This window comes from Leptinotarsa decemlineata, unplaced genomic scaffold (assembly GCF_025532065.1).
Source record: "Leptinotarsa decemlineata unplaced genomic scaffold, Ldec_3_MD MMD2_tig00000218_RagTag_RagTag, whole genome shotgun sequence".
Taxonomy (NCBI): Eukaryota; Metazoa; Arthropoda; class Insecta; order Coleoptera; family Chrysomelidae; genus Leptinotarsa; species Leptinotarsa decemlineata.
The window spans coordinates 5,488,711-5,510,151 of NW_027412545.1; the positions used below are offsets into that span (position 1 = coordinate 5,488,711).

A 21,441-nucleotide genomic window follows, 5' to 3' on the forward strand; every position below is an offset into this window, starting at 1 on the left:
AAAAACTTTACTTTCGTGGAATGAAGTCCAATGATTCATGGAAATTGTTATCTACAGAAGTTTACCGTGATGTGCCTACTATACATTGGTTTTTCCAAAATGATGAAAAACGAATGCTATCATTTAAGTAAGTGCCTCTTCTTGATTTTTGAATTAACATTATGAAATAATCATTCATGTTAATCATAAACTGTTTTTCATTGCCATTCAAGTACCTGAATTATATATTCCTTTACTGTGAATTGAATTCTTCTGGAAAGGTTATGCATCTTTTGAAAAACTTCGATACTCAAGTCCGGAAATACCAATTGACATTACTTCAAAATCTCGGATAATTCACACGCATTCAGTGATTAAATTGTCCATTACTTGCATTCCATCAACATTCCGACATGCCTAATTAAAATTAACATTCCGACATGCCTAATTGAAATTAATGTCATCGATCTCAATTTTTATTGACACTCATAATTTTCCACGTCTAAGGATGAAGTACAGGAAGAACCTATCAGCTGCTCTCCAAAAGCAAACCAAAATTTTTGTGTTTTGATTAACAAAATTGGGTACCAGAATACTCAGGAATCACAGATATCGACATAGTTGATGATTGTGGCATCTTGAAACAACAGCTACATATATTGGTTCTAAACTAGCAGGAGGATACTGAAAATTTTGGTATCTGACCAGATCAGAAAAGGTTCGATACAAAAAAAAGGTCATCTTCATCTAAGAGGATTGCTTGAAAATCAATGCTTTACTAACTTTGTATATCCGCAACAATTGTTGATTCTAAATGCAAAAGATACTTGATATGTTGAGTAATTATATATATCATTAAAAAAAATCCATTCTTGAGCATAGTATTGGAATACAAAAACAGTGGGTTATTGACGTAATAACCTTGATGCATAATTGTGATTCGAATAGTTACTCTTGAATTGAATATCATTCCAAATTATATCGAATCCATTGTTATTATCTCATGATTATATACTTCACTTCTGATCATAACTGTTTCTGTGGAAGAACCATCAGTGAGAGTACTGGGAAAATAAACCTGGAAATACACACGGGAAAATGTTCATATAGGGAATTTTCGCGAAGAGAAATGAGGAAAAGCTTCGACAAAGTCGGGATCAAAACAATTATAAAGCTACTCACTGAGACTTTAGCTATACTTATTATTACAGGCAGTAAACAAATCTAAAGAAATGAACTTTAAATTTTCAAGCCCGTCTCGGGCTTGAACAGTAGGTTGAATGGACTGACGCCTATCAGAAAACAACTACTCCACTGGCTAGTACCACGAACGTCGTTGGATTATATCCGACAGGCGTCAGTGCAGGAATCTTCACAGAATATTTTCTGCATATGCAAATGGCAATGCAACTGAAAGAGTCGACCTTCAATTTTGGAACGGGCACACTTGCAGACCGGTTTCGGGCTCCTTAGCCACTTGTCAATGCAAGATATTGACCATCATCGACCTAAATTCAATGATATTCCATAATTGAAAATCTAAATTCTTTCATCAGAGTATTTCATTCCTCGTTTTAAGTTGGAGCGAACATCAAAAATGTCACTCCATCTAGTGGTCGCGGGACTAACCAACATTAGGTCTATAATCGTCACTATCTTGCACTGACGAGTGGCTAAGGAGTCCGAAACCGGTCTGCAAGTGTGCCCGTTCCAAAATTAAAGGTCAACTCGCTCAGTTGTATTGCCAATTGCATATGCAGGAAATTTTCTGTGAAGATTCCTGCACTGACGCCTGTCGAATATAATCCAACGCCATTCGTGGTATTATCCAGTGGAGTAGTTGTTTTCTGAGAGGTATCAGTTCATTCAACCTACTGTGTAGGTATATCCGAGACGGGCTTGAACATTTAAAATTCATTTCTTTAGATTTACCTTAGCAATAGGCAATACAACAAAAGGCACAGGAGGCGAACTATTTATGGACAACCAGAAACATATGACAAACATCAAACTGGTACGGGAAACTACGGAAAACTTTTGAAATGTGCACTGTGAATGAACTGTAGAGTAACTCAGTAAGCCGTTATGACTACAAAAAAAGTACAATTCAGACAACTACTAAACAACGGTCAAAAAGCATGCCACTGCATAATTTTTTTTCTAATCATTAGGAGCATTTCTAATCTCAGGAAATGTATATTTTGTTATGGAACACGATTTCATATCATGCGGATAGATACTAATACAAATGTTTTTGATGACTCAACAGTTTCCTTTATTTGTATCGCACGAAAGCGAGTCTGATCGTCACTTTATTTGTGGTGAAATTAAATCAATTGAGGTCAGTGTCTGCCGCGATACTCAGAAAAGCCTTATTATAAGAGGTATCATGCTGATAATCAACTATTTCATTACAAAATTCCTTATGCTAAATCTTCTACCGAAAGCGTTTAATTTGCAGTCAATAAAATAAATTACATTTCTCTTAAGATATTAATATATTGAATATCTACTTTTGTTATGTCGGCATTTTAGTATGAACATAACTTACTAGTCGAGAATGTATTATTACTTTTTATTCGCAGACATTCAAACATTCATCATGCATATGTTCTAGTAACGTACTATATTGTTCTAAAATTCCCATTTTAAAGTCTTTTTGAGTAAGTGATGAAACGAATTGTTGAAGAATTTAAATGAAGAACCAACCAGTTGGTTGACTGTTACATAATGTGATTTCGAATTCAATACAGTCTTCTTTTTTGGGAATACATTAAAGCTGTCTCATTGAACTACTTGTTGAATTCTGTTGATGTTCCTTCAATTCATTTTGAAGACTAATAGGGTCAGCATACAAGACACGTCTAGCATAAGTACTTAGGTCATTGGCATAGTTTATTGATGTGAAATGAAAACTCAGTTCCCTCAAATGTATTATCAATAATATCATATTGAATGGCATCGTTGGCTAACAAACTTAATATGAGATTCTTCAAAAGTAAGAGGTGATTAGTAGTATGGAGAAAAATATGCACTCAGATACAAATCCAATCCGCCAACATTTCTAGGAATGGTTTTGAGAGCAATACTGATAGAAAGACTGACTGTGCTGGCAAAAACTGTAAGGTTAAGACTGCAAATCATTCCAAAGTATTTTTTCAATCTGTGCTTTACTCCAGGATATTTAGACTTTCATGTTCAATCTTTATCATTGTGTAAGTAACAATATATTATTTTTGTTTCAGTGAGGGATCCGCAATGGGTGAACGGGTAGAGCCTACCACGCCAGGGCCGGACCTAGTTGGAGTAAACGTCGAGCGACCTCCGCTTGTACATCAGCAATCATCAGTCTGGAACAAAAGGCAGCAGGCCGTCTGCGTGAGGCATGCATATAAATACTATGGCTCGAAAAAAAAACCTAACCATGTTCTGAGCGACTTGAATATGACTGTAGCCAAAGGAACAATGTAAGTGTTCAATTAGGTAATTACCAAATTGCAGATGTCTAAGTATTTGGATCAACTGTCTAATATGATATAAATTGGTTTCAAATCCCTGAAAGAATCTGTAAAAAATTAAAAATATTAGCTGAAAAATTAACAATTCTATTGAGCAAAAAAACTGAAATTACAATGATATAAAATACAAGCAACAATAAAAAAATAAAAAATTGATCTACGAACACGAGATGAAAATTAAAAATTACTAACAAGAAATTAAAATTAAAAGATTCCAAGCCAAGTTACTTCAGGACGTTTCGATTGTTATCGTCTTCGGGTGACAACTGTGATAACAGTTATCAGAGGTATCACAATCGTCTTCGAGTAATAACTGTGATAATAGTTGTCACAGTTATCACCCGAAGACGATTGTGGATACTAACCATCGAAATGTCGTGAAGTAACTTGGCTTGGAATCGTTTAATTTTCATTTTTTGTTAATAACGAAAATCAAAAATTAAAAATTCCAAGCCAAGCTACTTCACGACGTTTCGATTGTTAGTATCCACAATCGTCTTCGGATAATAACTGTGATAACAATTTTTTATTTTTTGATCGTTGCTTGTATTTTATTTCATTGTAATTAATTTTTTTTTGCTTAATATAATTGTTAATTTTTCATACATTCTTTCAGGAATTTCAAACCAATTTATATCATATTAGACAATAGAAATCTGAACTAATGAAATGCAACTGGATCAATATATGGATAACGAAACTTAACCAAAATAGATTCATTTTCATGTGAAGAATATCTGAATAAAGTTTGAGTATCAAAAAAAAAGATTTGATTCTAATACTAATGCATTTTTTAAATGTAAACTTTTGAAGTAAGACACTTGGGTGGTGAGTCAGGAAATGATCTACACCCACTTTGCGATCTATGAACCGTATTGTTTGCATAGTAAATTGTCTATCTAGATAGTTGGAAATCAGGTAATTTCAGTTCCATTGTAGATAGTTCATCAGTGAAGTAATAGTTTTCATAAATTGAATAGGCTGGTGCCGATGGATCATTATTAATTCTATTGTCTAGTCTAGATGATAACCGGGTGAAATAATTTTCATAGAAGAAAAGTCTGGCACATTTTACATAATTCTGAAGACCAGCTTGGGTGGACTTCAGAATTATCACACGGTAACCTAGTTATTTAATCTCTCAATTATAACCTTGTACTTTTTTCAAGTTCAAAGTTTCACGTTTCTCAATAAACATTGAAGTTTGATCAGATTGATCTATTTGTTACACGTATTTAGTTTTGATGAAAATAGAATTTAATACATGCATTTTAATCTGTATCATTGTAAATTCAAGATGGCCGCAGCAACAAAATGGTGGATTACAAATTTTATCACAACTACTATAATATGAGTATCAAATGACAGGACTTGACTAGTAGAATAGTAGTACACTTTGAAAAAGATGCAATTTCAAGATGGCCGACCGCAGCTGCCATGATGGCGGATTGCATATTTCACAACTACCTCAAATGACACTTTGAAAAAAAAAGCAAATTCAAGATGGTCGTAGATACAAAATGGCGTATTACAATTTTTTTTATAACTACCTCAATATGGGTATCAAATGAGAGGGCTTGACTAGTAGGATAGTAGTACACTTTGAAAAATGATGCAAATTCAAGATGGCCACAGCTACCAAATGGCGAACTACATATTTTTTCTCAACTGCCTCAAAATGGGTATCAAATGATACGACTTGACTAGTAAAATAGTAGTACACTTTGAAAAAAAATGCAAATTCAAGATGGCCGCAGCTATGAAACGGCGGATTACATATTACTTTGTGAAACTGAGGCCCTGAATGAACTAAACAGAATGAGAAGAATTGACAAACAAATTAGAAACTAAAAATAAGTGAAAAAAAAAATGGTAAACGGTGTTATTGAAAAAAATATATTAATGATGTAGATAATATACTGAAAATTAATGCGGAAGGTCCTAGGTAGCAGTCAGCACACCACTCTCCTAAGGAATCTACGGTATTGATCAGATAAAAAAATAATAAAATCGTTGACCGCAGCCTAACCTGAGTAAATATGTCAATACTATGCCCAACGATTTCATTATTTTTTATCTGATCAATACCGTAGATTGGCTGAGAAGGATGGTGTGATAACTGCTAACTAAGACGTTCCTAATCATTTTTTAGTTTAAGTACATTATGGACATCATTTTTTTTTGACAGTCAAAATTATCGAATACGACAAATTACTGATGAGTAGAGAGAAGTGTATCCTTTCCATATCTATATTATTTATATTTTTTAAACATCATGAAAAATGAAAAGTCTCAGAAAGTTCAATAAAAACTCGGACATATCCATAAAAATAAATTTTGTTTTATATATTGAATAGATCGTTGAAAGATAACCTGATTTTGTTTAATCATTCTTCCAAACATTAGCATATTGATGATCTAATCAACAAAATTATCTCATATTTTATTCGATTCAATTCTCATTTGTACGTAAGTCGAACTTTTCAAAAATAATTTATAAACCATTAAAAAATAGAGGAGTAATGAGGGTTATGACGTTATGTTACCATCATTAACTTGTTTCAAAGTGAATCGTAAAAGATAACGACAAACATCCATAATATTGATTTAATATTATTTTAAATACCAATTTCATAATTCTCAAATGGAACAGTAATAAAAATACTCAGCCATTCAGCCATTCACAATAATGAGTGAACTGGTATATTCGATAATACAAATCGATATTTAAGCAGTTAAAAAATGAATTAGTTGGTTAACCATCCTATATCCTTGATTTGTCACAAAGTCTGAGAAATAAATTAAGATGTCAACAATTTGATTACCTACTGGTGGAATTTTACAAAATCAATAAAAGAAATAAAGGTTCTGTAATGAACTTTCATACAAAAGTTTAGGTGGTCTTAAGTCAGATTCAACCAACTGTTTATTTTCGGTGCAAGTTCCAGCAAGACAGAAAGCGATTTCCCATTTGTCGGCAGATGCTGAAGTTCAACTTTGCCACACATCGCCATTATGACCCACGTTCATTGTTACTTCATGCCATAGATTGCGTCTTCGTCATTGTCTTCTTTGTGTTAACAAATATTTCACAAAGAACATGGTACCAAACCATCAAAGGTCGGCCGGTGTAATCAATTAAATATTCACCGTTTCAATTTATGTATATCATTAATTACGTCTGTAATTGAATACTTATGACCTCTTATCATCAGAACGACGAAATAATAACTTGAATGGATTCACGAAAATAGAAATATTAATTAGTATTGATGGGAGCAAAAAGCCAAGGACTCCTATAAACGGAGTCTTTCCGTAATCTAATGTATGCAAAAGTCTTCGAAACAAAATTTTACTAATTTATTTCCCTATCTACTGATTTTCAAACAATTTTGTGGACCCCACACTCTTGACAGAAGTAAAAGTTATTTCATTATTGGACTTGAAAAAACGTAGACTGTACAAAGACTTTTCAGTATTTTGCAACCTGTCTTACAAGGAAGGGGTTTTTCCTCCTTGTTGGGAGATTGCTCGGGTTCAGTTTATTGCTAAAAAAGGCAAAAACACACAAATAAGTATAGACCAGTCACTTTGCTATCAGTGATATCAAAATTGATGGAGAAAGCCGTCAACCAACATATCCTTAAATATTTGGAAGGCTTCAACATCTTGAGCGATCATCGATATGGCTTTCGGAAACAAAGATCAACAGGTGACCTTCTATCGTATGTTACCCATATTTGAAATAACGCAATCGAGGCCTTTGACCGTGTGTGGCATGAGGGTTTGTTGACCAAACTTATGGTTCTCCAGAACAATCGAATCCGTAATTTGCGTATCGGACGTGTGTCGTTCCAGACTTTTCGTAATCCCACTGAAAGATTACATTTTGATTCCGAGGAAAGAACCAACCACGTACCTCGTAATTCTACAGAAAAATTCCAATATCGTGTGATCATGGAACAGCTTAATAATATTATAAACAATTTTCATGTTCGCGAGTTCGCTTTAACAACGACCATTGATGAAATTGAGGTACAAAATCAAATTTATTTAGGAAAGTTTGAGATTTCAAGGTTAGTTTTTTGAATCGTACACCATATTAGAGAATTATCTTAAGAAATGGTATTTTCAGATTTGGAAAATTATTTGTGTTCTTGAGATGAAAGCCTGATGAATACACACCAAAGAAATCAAAAATTTTGTCTGAAGAAGAAGTAACTGGATTTTGTTGGAGGCAGGTAATCATACATGGTTGCTTGAAAAAGTTATATAATGTGTGGTATTTTTGGCGCCTGTAGACGTGACGAACTTGTTAAGCTGACTGTGGATGATTATGAAACCACCAATACCAGAGTTTTGGTTACACTGAGGTATACTAAAAACAAAAAGAACAGGGTATTGGTTAATCTTAAAGAAGGACATCCTTTTGATGCCTATGGTAGTAGTTGTTTACAGCTGATTCTCGGCCTCCCCCCACCACTATGACGTATTAATTGCTTTTTTTATTGGTTGTTGTTTGGTGAAGTTTTTTTGTTGTGCAGTGAAGTCAAGGCGTTGTGACCTTGAAGTGTCTGGTGCATGGATCGTTCAGATTTTTTTTCATATGAGATTTTGTGTGTTTATGTGTGTGTGTGTGTGTGTGTGTGTAGGAGAATGCACGGTACAGGGTTTCATCATGTGCTTGTTTGTCTATGTACAAACATACGTCTGCATACTTCGAAGATCCTCCAAGTAATAAATGCTCCATCGGTGTTAGGGCACCAAGTTAGTAGTGGAGTGACGTCAGCAATAACCGTTCAACGGCTAGAGAGCGACATGTTCACTCCACGACGTGTGGCAGAGTAATGCGTATTCATCGGTCTGCCCTCACCTCTCCCGAAGCGATGAAGGTTCGCTCTAGCCCCGCTATCGATGGTGACACAACGGCAGCCGAGGACCGTTTGCCTAGCGTCTACCCTCTCCGAGACCGCAACGACCACTGCTTGCTCGTATATCGACATCTGTTATCGCATTCAGTTGGGAGGTAATCTTGGCGCATGTAGTTGAGAAGTGGGGTTGGCTATGACGTCTTGACGGGTCCTATCAGAGTGTATTTAAGAAGCGTACGAGTGTTGGCTATGTCAGTTTACATCAAGTGAGTTAGTGAGAACTATTATATAAAATGTATTCCTGTGACTGTGGTAAATCTTTCACTCGTAGTGATAATCTTCGTCGGCATCAGCTCCAGAGTTGCCAAGGAGGGCCTGCAGTGAAACGGGTGAGAGTGGATAATGCAACACCTATGTATACGTGCAATTGTTGTAATGTGACAATTCCTATGACCCAAGTGAATTCTCACCGAAGAACCATGAGTCATAAAAATAATGCATGTGTTCAATTGTCTGACGGTGTTCAAATTATAACGAATGCATTCAATTGCCGCATTGCTACATACAGGGTGGAGAGTTCGATTGTAACCAGTGACTACATGTCATTTTTCAATAAGATTAGGCAGAAGGTCATTGAATTACTGGAATCAGCCATCAGGATCCATAAAAGCATCAAGGTGAATATGGAAGTTTTTGGGAATTATATTCTTCAGACTGATGATTCGAGGGACACGAAGTCATTTAATTCCCAAAATAAAATAGTGGACCAATCTTCAGATTTGAATGCTGTTTTTGATGGATTCCGTGATGTAATTGTGGCTCAAACGACTGAGTTCCAGGATCGTGACTCAGGTATTTATTTTTTAAAAATTTCAATAAGATTGAATAGTAATATTTTTTTTTTATAATTCAGGTTGGACTTGTGAAAAAATATTGTTTCTCGAGGTCAACATTAATAAATACAGTCCACTGGAAGGACGTTCATATGTGAAGCTGCCTCAATGTATTCAATGGAAGAAAGCTGTTGTGAATGTTCGTAATGAAGATCAATATTGTTTTGCTTGGGCTATAACATCAGCATTATATCCTGCAGATAGTCGAGTGTCCGAACTTACGTCATATCCACATTTTTCCACTGTTTTAGATGTCACAGGTATGGATTTTCCGGTTAAAGTTAATAATAAGAGTATCGAAATATTCGAAGATAGGAATGATATTTCAATTAATGTTTACGGTTTAGAGAGTACATTTGAGAAGGGTAAAATGAAGTATGAAGTGATTGGTCCATTGCGATACTCACAGAGAAGACTCCGGAGACATGTCAATTTGTTGTTTATAACTGATGACTCCGGTAATGGTCACTATTGTTGGATCAAAGATCTTTCAAGATTAGTTTCTAATCAACTATCAGCTCATAGACAGAAAAAATATTTTTGTGACGGATGTTTGATATATTTTTCTGATGAGAGATTGCTTTTACGTCATAATATGTATGATTGTAATCACATTAGTACCACAACACCAACTACTAATTTAAAGATCAATAAATATGGTAGAATGGTTGCGGAAAATAAACTAATGTTTGAAAACTTTGAGAGGCAAATGAGGGTGCCATTTGTAGTGTATGCTGATTTTGAATCAGTGCTTAAACCGATTCATGTGAATGAGCCAAATCCTGGAAGTTCATACACGATTAAAACATTCAAACATGCCCCATATTCATTTGCTTATTTGATAAAGTGTTCATATAATGATGATTTGACAAAATTTGTTACATATAGGGGTGTAGATGCAGCTCAGAAATTTGTGAGTAGCATTGAAGATGATTTGAAAGAGATACATGAAAATCATCTCAGAAACCCTAAACCAATGGATACACAAACTGTCGAAGAAGAAGAACAGTTTGTTGCAGCCAGAACTTGTGGTATATGTAATAAAGCATTTACTGATGGTGACGTCAAAGTAAGAGATCATTGTCATGTCACAGGAAAGAAAAGATCACATGCCGCTCACTCGAAATGTAATTTAAATTTCAAAATACCAAACTTCATACCTATCATTTTTCATAATTTAAGTGGTTATGATTGTCATTTATTCATAAAAGAATTGTATAGGAATAAAGAGAAAGTTGATGTTATCCCGCAAACTAAAGAGAAATATATATCTTTCACGAAGCATCTCTTTACACACAGCTATACCGATAAAGATGGTGTGGTTAGGAAGAATTATCTCAAAATGAGATTTATCGATAGTTATAAATTTATGACTAATTCGTTGGAGAAGTTGGGTGCAAACTTGACCTCCGATCAATGTTTGGAGATGCACAAACATTTCCCACAAATTGAGAAATTCAATTTGATGAGACAGAAAGGTGTATTTCCATATAGTTTTGTTGATGACATTGACAAATTGAATTATCCATTACTTCCGACAAAAAATCAGTTTTATGACACACTCAATTGTGAACATATATCGGAAACTGATTATGATAGGGCTAGAAATGTTTGGAATTTATTCGAGTGTCAGAATTTGGGGGAATACTCTGATTTGTATTTGAAGTCGGATGTATTGCTACTATGTGATATTTTTGAAAATTTCCGCACCACAAGTTTAGAGATATATAACTTAGATCCGGCACAATATTACACTGCACCTGGATTATCATGGGATGCCATGTTGAAGTTCACTAATGTTGAATTGGAATTACTAACTGACATTGATATGATTCACTTTTTTCAAAAAGGTATACGAGGTGGAATTAGTCAATGTAGCGAGAGGAAACATATAGCAAATAATAGATTTTTACCCAATTATAATCCCAATGAACCTTCCACATTCATTACATATTTAGATGCAACAAATCTATACGGTCACAGTATGTCACAACCTCTACCAACAAGTGAATTTACATGGTTGACACCAAATGAAATTCTTAATCTTGATGTGATGGATGTGAGTACTGATAGTCCGTATGGGTATGTATTTAAAGTGGACATTCATTATCCACAAGAGTTGCATGATAAACATTCTGACCTTCCATTTTTAGTCGAAAAAATAATACCACCTCGTACACAATCGAAAATTCCCAAATTAATTCCAAATTTGAATGATAAAAGAAAATATATTGTTCATTATAGGAATCTACAGCAAGCTGTCAAAAATGGATTGATTGTAATGAATACACATAGAGTATTGAAATTCAAACAATCATGCTGGATGAAACCCTATATAGATCTTAATACTGAAATGCGTAATAGGTCTAACAACAAATCTGTTAAAGATTTCTATAAACTAATGAATAATGCGGTGTATGGAAAGACAATGGAGAATGTAGATAATCGAATTGATGTTAGACTCGTTACACATTGGGAAAATATAAAGAAAAATATAGGTGCCAGCACTCTCATAGCCAAACCAAATTTCAAAAATTGTTCAATTTTCACTGATAATTTCGTTGCCATTCAATTGGGTAGAGTGAAGGTTCATTACGATAAACCATTATATTTGGGATTTTCCATATTAGAATTATCTAAAACAGTCATGTATGACTTTTTCTATGGATGCATCAAACAACACTTTGATGAAAATGTCTCTTTACTTTACACAGATACCGACTCGCTCATTCTTAAAGTAAACACAGAAAATTTTTATGAATTCATAAAAACTAACATAAGTAGATTTGATACATCCAATTACAGTATAGTTAACCAATTCAATATTCCAGTAACAAGTTCAGTCTTGGGTAACTTCAAAGATGAATTTCCAAATGATCCAATCATGAGTTTTTATGGTACAGGTGCTAAAGCATATTATGTGAAATCTGTTGATGGTGAATTTAAGAAAGCCAAAGGGGTTAAACGATCTGTAATAAAGAATGAATTGACATGCGAAGATTATCAAAAAATCGTCGAACAAGGTGGTATGATATTCAGAAAGATGAATTCATTTAGAAGCGTGTTACATGATATGTATACTGAATTAAAAAATAAAGTTGCATTATCATATCACGACGATAAACGATTTATCATTCCGAATACTACCCACACTCTTCCTTGGGGTCATAATGATATTGAATTTTATGAAAACGATCCAAATGAGAACATTCGTTGGATAAGTAATATTATTCAACAATCACAATCTCAGGAGACTCCATTGGATCAATTGATTAATTTATTATCTGCCGAGATCAATGATTGAAATATCATTCAATATCTTCAAAACCGGAAAATTCAATATTGATATTTATGTAGCCATTTATAATTAATAATATATGATAGAAGTAATGTGATATTAATGTATTATGTATGTATGTATATGTATTACTGTAATGAATATAAAATGATTAAAATTTTATTTGTATTATTTCTATTTCCCTAATCAATTACTGCAATATATAGTATAATGTAAATGACAGAAATATCAGTTTGAAGAGAATCATCGTAGAGTGCACAATGTCTAAAACAATCGATAAGTTTGGTAGAAAAAGAAAATGGGGTGGTAATGTCATTCGAGGTCCTCCTGGGAATGGTTTTAAATTAACAAAAGATGGTCATTATGACATGCAAAGGAAAATATTGAAAAATACAAGTGAACCAATTGACAAGAGTGATTGTGTAACTGTATCATATCTTGAGGGGGAAATTAATGGAGCAAAGGAAGTTATACTTCTAGCCCTACAAGCTGCAATACAATCCACAATAGGCAATATTGCTCGGGACGCCCGGCAAGCATTTGACGATAAAATTGCAGAGGCTCGGATAACTTTCACTCGTAAATTTGACAAACTTACAAGTGATGTAGACATAAAAATGTCTGACATAACAGCGTCTACAAATAAAAAATTTGATGCTATGTCAAACATAACAGGGACTACAATGAAAAAGTATGATGTACTGGAACAGAGAGTTGAAGTATTGGAGAAAAACCATAAAGTAAAGAAGTTTTGGAGAGAAACTATAAAGTCAGGCCATCATCATCAGGTGGACTGGGATATCCAGGACTGAACATTAATCCAAATCATAGAATAATACAACCAAAACCAAAACCAACTGATGATGTATTAATGGAACCAACATGGTGAATGTATTCCCTCGTTAGGTTAGGTTAATAGTTACGTTAGGTTAGCTGCATAGTTACGTTAGGTTAGGTGTTAGGTTAGTATTCCCTCGTTAGGTTAGGTTAGGTTAATAGTTACTGTAGGTTAGGTTAGGTTAGGTTAGGTTAGGTTAGGTGTTCGGTTGCATAGCGGTAGGTTAGCGTACTAGGTTAGGTTACGTTAATACATACGATAGGTTAGGTGTTCGGTTGCATAGCGGTAGGTTAGCGTACTAGGTTAGGTTACGTTAATACGTTAGGTTAGGTGTTCGGTTGCATATTATGTTACGAACGCGCGCGAAGAGGGCGTAGATGTCTCTCCAGATGTCCCGCCTACCTGGGGCCGGAGGCCCCACCACCTGGGCGGAGCCCAGGCAGTGGGCGTGGCCCGTTAGGGCCACGCCCCCCCCCGTCGCCACCAACTTTTCGGATACCCCGCCCCTTTCCGAAGCCCCGCCCCTCCCCTCCCCGAAGCCCCGCCCCCCCGACTCCCAACATTTGCGCATGTACACCCCTACCCTCATCGCGCATGTGCGCTCCCACCATTTTCCCACCGCTCACGCATCGAAGTCGATACCCTCCGGAGAGCACTCCACAACATTCAGTTCGAGAAGTCATCTCATCGAGAGCAGTCCACTCCACAACAAGGCAGTACGTTCCAACGACCAACTTGATATTTGAGTAAGTACATTAGGAATGTTATTTTTTATATCAACTAACTTTGTATTATTTCTTCTTTTTCAGAATGGCAACCAATACACAGGAGGTGAATAATGCTGTGGCGTCTATTCTGCCGGTGTCCGCTGACCAGGAGGAGGCAGCACCTTCGAGAGCGGTGACGGTTGACCAGCCAACCACTTCGCGTTCGCGAGTTAGGTGCAGATCTTCTAGCCCTGACTTATTCGAGGAGGAGGAGGAAGTCAGGGCTGTGAAGAAGGTTTGCCAACGACCTGCAGCAAAGGTTGGTCCTATTTCAAAGTACCGAGCTACTTGCAATAGGACTAATCCTTATGCAGGTAGTTTTTCGACCTCTCGTAAGAGGGCCTCCACACCAGCAGCAGCACCAGCAGCAGTGGAAATTCCGAGGAGTCCTTCTCCGGAGTTGGTGATATTGTCGCCGTTGGTGACGCGACTACCACCGCTGCCAGCGACACCGGCGGATCCTGAGGTGTTGGTGCCACAGCCTATCGGAGAGGTTAGTGAAAAGATGAGTGTTTTTCTGCAGAGATGCAAGAAAGCAGAACGAGCTGCCCGATCTAGCGAGGCCGCGTTGGTTACCATGAAGCGACAAATGGCTGAAATGGATAACCGACGGAGGGAACTCCAAAAGGAAATGGCCGAAATAGATCGGAAGTATGCATCTCTGCAGGAAAGGTGTGAAGCAGAGACCTCTTCGATAAAGCTGTACAAAAAAATAGTGACAGTTATGGACACTCTTTTTGTAGATGAAGTGTAAATATAAGATTAGTTTTAGGTTAGTTAGGAGTATTTAATTATGGTAGTTTTAAGTTTATATTTGTTAAGTTTATATTGAATAAAGGAAAAGGAAGTGAAATAAAGGGTGTACACTGTTTTTTGGTTTGGTACACATTGAACAATGCGATGGTTGGAGCATTTTTCTTCACTTCCTCTTATTATTATTATTATTTTTTTTATTTCAATTCCAAGTTCTTCTAGACAAATACCTCACATCAATTTTTGTGTTCTCTAATCACTTGTAAATAATTTCATGTGAAGAAAATTTAAAAAATAAAAAATAGACATGTTTCATAGTGAAATCGACAAGTATATTTCATTTGTATTTTATCCATTCAAGTATCTCTTTCATTAATATGTCTTATGTCACTTTGCAATTTACCCCTACTCATTGAATATGTCTTATGTCACACTACAATTTACCCCTACTCAATGTTCCACTCCTCTCCCACTCCCTCTCGAAAGTATAAAAGTAGAAATCATCTGATGAAACATTCAGTTGATCAGCTAGCATCGAGATGGAACCCGATTCAACCTCCGAACCCTATAGCTGCCCGGATCAGGGGTACAACTTCAATTACTGGGATAACAGCCAGGTACAGGTTGTCTCTTCCACCACGGAACCCCACAGTCCGCCATACGAATACCGGGATCACGACATCAGGATGCAAGTTCAACATGTCACTGGCAGTGACGAAGGACACTTGGATGACTCGGAATATCCAGATCCTGACGGATGGTGGGACCCTGCTTATGATGACATTGTCCCAATGAGTAGCGACGACGACGATGATGACGACGACGACTCTGGTGATGATGCTGATGACGAGCTTGACGTTAGACGTCCTCCACCATCCCCTATCCTCATCGAGGATAGTCCTCCGCCATCCCCAATCCTAATCGATGATGATGTCCTCAATTCCGATGATGACATATAATCATCTACTCGTCCATCATTTCCTTTCCTTTCCTTCCACGGAGTACACACTTTTTGGTTGGTGTACACGAGGCACTGCGAGGCTGGGGCAGTGTCTTCCTCCCTTCCTCTCCCTCTTATTAGTTTTTTTTTCCATAATAATCACTAGAATTTCTCCTAATAATCGCTCAGAGTTTCATTCTTGATGTTTTCGAATCTCAAACACTGTTCTACATTTCACCCCCTCCATTTCATTTCTTCCAATATAAATATAGCAACAATCCCAGTTCTATATCATTCTTCCACAATGTCGAGTACAGGACCCATCCAAGTACATGAAATAGATTCAACGTCTGATCATTTGAGTACAACCTTCGCTCAATTTCTGCAGCGAATCTATGATCTTCCTGATGATTTCGCAGAACGAGTGGAACAAGGTATTCAGGACGACATAGATGCTGTTGACGATAATAATGCGGATGATGTGATTAGTATATCATCTGATTCAGCTGATTATGACGACGACGACATCATGAGTATATCATCTGATTCAGATGACTACTATGAGGATGATATCATTAGTATATCATCTGATTCAGATGACGATACCATAATTATTGTTTCTGATGATGAGGAGCGTTAGTCCATATCATTGCATGGATTAATAAAAAAATAACAGCCCTTTTCAGGGCTACAATTAAAGACTGAAACAATAAAAAAAATAGCTCTTTTCAGAGCTACCATTATACTTTCAAACAGAAACAGATTCATACCATTGTTAACATTATGTTAACATTATAATCTCAAACGAAATATATGTATGTGAAAGTATTCATCATTATATGCATATGAATGATTGACAAATGCCAACTTCAACTTTCATTTAAAGTAGTACTCATCATATGCATAGATATTCAATGACTATCAAATTCCAAATTTCGACTTTTCAGTCAAAGTAGTAATTTATTTGTCATATAATGTATAGATATTCAAAGACTAACAAATAGTAATTTATTTGTCATATAATGTATAGATATTCAAAGACTAACAAATTTCCAACTTAGACTTTTATTAGTCAAAGTATTCATTTGTCACATAATCTATGAATACTAATACAACTAACTACTGTTTGTGTGAATAATGTAGCCCTGAAAAGGGCTGTTGTTTTTTTTTGACCAGTAGGTCCACGGTTATTGTGCCACAGGTTGGACATTATTACATATAATACATGTAGATACTCGGGTGAAGTTTGTTAGTGGCCTCTCGCAAGCTTCACACCAATTCTGTCCCATTTCCATAATTGAGACAGTGTTGTGGGTGTTGACATGGGCATACCACCCTCCATTATTGTTTCTATGCTAATAAAACCGAAAGCAGCACCAACATAGTTTTTTGTTCTCTCCATCTATTGTGCTGATCAATACGTATGCATCCAATGCACAATACAAATCCAAGGGATCTTCCAGTGTCTCACTGACATTGAGTGTTCGCATACCGATCCTCATAGCACCATCACCTTCAGTTGTGTCAGCTTCTATCCCTTCATCATCTCCTTCTTCATCCATGACCCTCTCAAACTCCATCACGTCATCATCTTCGTCGCTTTGGTTGGCCTCGTTTTCAACTTCGTCTATCTCATCTTCATCGACTCCAACATCTTCTGCTTCAACTATTACTTCCTCTAGCGGAACATTGACATCCTCATCATCTGATTCGTCTATCCAATTGTTTTCATCAACAGCAGCTATTCTATTTAATGCAGCATTTATTTTTGCAGAATTCATCTTGTTGTTGTTTGCTCACAGTTGTAGAGAGTGAATGAATGAACTCTAGGTTTGCAAGTCAACTTATATAGGAGGTGATGCGACTCCCACTTGACTCGTTTAGAGTGGAATAGTAGGAGTAGTTATCCCACTATACTTCCACATGATGTTGATTTGTATAAATAGAGATCGTAGGTATAGGAGAGAGTATTCAGAGTTTCTGTAAGTCATCTCTTTATATTTCTAATCGAATTAGTAAAATGCCGTTTCCAAAAGAGTGGAATGAAAAACCAAAAGTGTGTGTCTACCCAATGATGATTGCAGGGGCTATTGTGTGCTACTTTTGTCAAATAAGTAGACCTAAGGATTCAATCAATCCATGTACTGGTATGTGTAGTGATTGCGTGTTGCGGATTCAACTATCGCCTCCTTCTCATCCACCGAAGCGAACAAAATCGGATTATCGTCAACAACAGTTACAGTGTCTGAAGTGTTCCGAACCTATAATATTTAACAATATAGGTATCTGTAGAAATATTTGTGGTACCTGTGCTGCCGTTCCAACTCCACTGCAACGTTGTTTGCGTTGTGATACATATTCCATGAATTGTTGGAATCATGTATGCAATGCATGTAGAAGTACTTGGGATCTGTGTGAGAAGGTTGGTCAACTCTACCCCAATAGGAGAATCCATTTTTTTCAATGTTGGTGTTTGACGCACGAGCAACAACTATTGAGGAATAGAGTCAAAGAACGTTCCACATCCACAGAGACATATTAACATTTTTCATTTTTTATTATCGTTATTGTCCTCTATTATTAATAAATATATATATATTTTGAATTTATTTGTATTATTTTCTAACATTTAAAAATACATGCATGCAACACAAAGTTTTCCTCTTAAATGACAAAGATTGTTACATGCGTGAATAGTTTAGTGAGAGAGCGCATGTGCCAGTTGATGAAAGAGCGCATGCGCTAGTTTATTTTCTTCTATAAATGGTGAGGTCTCAGTAACATCATCACCTTTCCTATCCACATTCTATTGCTATCACATATCATTCCTCAGACCTTAATAATCATGAGCTCTATGCCGCTATTGATTGCTGAAGATGGTTCACCACTTGTTGATATCGATCAGACTGATTTTGAAAATATTCCAGTATTACATTTATCGAGTCAAGATTCGATAAATGATTTTGATATTAACGACTTCGTTAACTTTGCAGATGTGCCAGAACCAAATGAGCAAATTATTATTGAAAATCCGATCGTTTCGCAATTATCATCACTCAAACACTCTTCATCTACCCTTCCTCTTGGTGTTGATAAGAAATCTAGAACAATCAAGAGGAAGGTTACTAAGGCATCTTCATCGATTGTCACTGACTTCAAAGAAAAGAAAGAATCCAAAAGTGTTGTGCGACAGAAAAAACCCGCAACGAAAAGTGACAGATCGAAGAGGAAGCCAAAAGGTACTCCTAAAGAAATGAAGAGTGATTTGAAAGCTGAACCGCTATCTTCTTTCAGTCCCCTCCATCGGTTTGGGGAAATGAAAAGGAAAGCAAAATGCCGTCTTGTAAAGGCACAGATGACTATTGCTGAACTTGAAAAGAGTGAGCGAGCTATTAATGCTAATAATGAAACTCTTGAAGCATTAGATGCCAAGATTGCATTAGCGAAGGTTGAATTGGCTAGAATGTCTAAAGATGCTGATGAACTCCGTTCAAAAATTGGTAAAGATAAGCAATTCCATCAACGTTCGAGAATGCAAGCTCAGGCTGAGCTTGAGGAGTCGACTAAGCTTTATGAGACAGCATTATCAGTGAGAGATAATTGGCAAAAAGAGTTGGATACTGCATTTCAAAGTGACGGCGATTAGTTTTGGGAATGATAATGTGTTTTCAATATCGTGAGTTGAAAAATATAAGCGGGAATGGAGTATACAATTAATTTGGTTTGGTATACACAGAACATTGCGAATGGCTGGGGCAATGTTTACCGCTGCAATATTTTTCAGTTCACATACTTATAATTGAAATGAAAACAATAATGAACTTTAATATTACTTTATTCATAAAAGTCACTATTATATACATTTAAACCATATTTGATTCATCAATCCAAGAATTTTGTTCGCTAGGAAGGCCTAACCACTTTACATATACTTTATTTTTTCTTCTCTTCAACACCTTCTCAATCAGATATACGTCAGGATTCTCGGTTCGTAATAACTCTTCTTCGTAAAAACATCCTCTAATCGGCTGTTCATTCATATCTTCAAGATTATAAGTCGTTGGGATGGTTTTATTAATTTTAACAATCTTGAATAGCTCCGTGGTAAAATTCGCAGTGTAAGACTTTTCAAAAATATGTTTGTATTTACTTATACGTACAATATCATTTAATTGGAATTTGGGTTTACTTTGTCTTCCTCCAATTCCATTGATACCCTTGAATTTTAATTTTGTTGTTGAATCAACATTGATGGGTGCCATACCTATTGTACGATGAACTTTATTATTATATCTACTAGTTATAATTGGAAGAATATCAAGCCATTTGTGGTGACCTCTCATCGAAAATTCCTTGTAGAGCCATGCCTTTATTGTACGAATCACTCTTTCTGCTATAGCTGCCTTCTTTGTGCTAAATGTTGAATAATGATTGATATTATATTCTCGCATGAGAGATGAGAAGCTTTTATTGAAAAATTCTTTCCCTTGATCGCTTTGTATGTGTTTGGGGGAGTATTTGGCTTCTTTCAGTACATGTTTCATTGCATTAGTTACTGTACTACCTGTTTTATCTTTAACTGCTACAGTCCACAGATATTTGGAGTAACAATCTATCACTACAAGTATATATCGGTATCCTTCATTACTTTTTGCATAAGGTTGCAGTTCAGCTAAATCTATTTGCCATAGATCTGCAAAACCTTTGATGGTGGTTATTATTCTACGAAAATTACGTCTTGCAGGTTTATGTAATTCATTAACAACTTGTCGTTTGACATCACTTATTTCATTAGTCATTCTATTTCAATATGATTAAAGAGAAAAGGTGATAATGTTACTGCATTGAATGATGATGTGACAGTGATCATTACATGTGAATATGTTAATATATTATACCTTCTTCACGTAATTCTTCAATTATTGAAATTATTTCATTATCATGTCCGGTATGTCCGGCTGACTTTGAAGCTACCAATAGTCGTAGGCGAGCAACTAACTCTTTCGGTGAATTCCAGTACACATAATTCACAGGTTTAGAATTATATATTTTCTCCATTTTCACTCGTTTGAGTGCTCCACCAATTTTACTTCTACTTCTTATTGGATATTGTCGTGAGTCTAATAGAGGTTTGATAACTTCACGAAATTTTTTAGAATTTGTATTTTTAAAACCATTCTTCAGATGATATTGTTTATATGGAGCATTCGTTATTTTCAATATTTTGGAATATACTTGACGAGTTTCTTCATTATCAACATCTTGTGGATTCTTCAAAAAAATCATATCATACAATTCTGGACTACCTGCGCATTCATATTTTTTCACTTTATTAGCATCCCAAAATGAAATGTTTCCATCTTTGAAATTTACCACTAGACTTCCCATTTTCAGCTTTTGTGTAATTGGATCCATACGTACGCCAAATGTTCCATCATATGCTGGATTTCTAGATTTTATATTATTCAAATGTTTCATCAAAACATCTTCACCACTTTCATTCATAACAGGTGAGATGTCAGGATCCGAGGAATCGATGTGGGACGATGATGGTGTTTCGAATAGAGTTGTTCTCATATCGTCT

General features: G+C 35.8%; 1 protein-coding gene across 5 annotated transcripts in view; it reads left to right on the forward strand.

The window, feature by feature from the left end:
* snu (ABC-type transporter snustorr) overlaps positions 1-21,441 on the forward strand; it is a 216,476-nt gene that overhangs the window by 155,174 nt on the left and 39,861 nt on the right. For all 5 annotated transcript variants that reach the window (XM_074173311.1, XM_074173312.1, XM_074173313.1 and 2 more), the window contains one exon: positions 3,225-3,446. In XM_074173311.1, the coding sequence (XP_074029412.1) occupies positions 3,225-3,446 (222 nt within the window). The remainder of the gene's footprint in view (positions 1-3,224; positions 3,447-21,441) is intronic.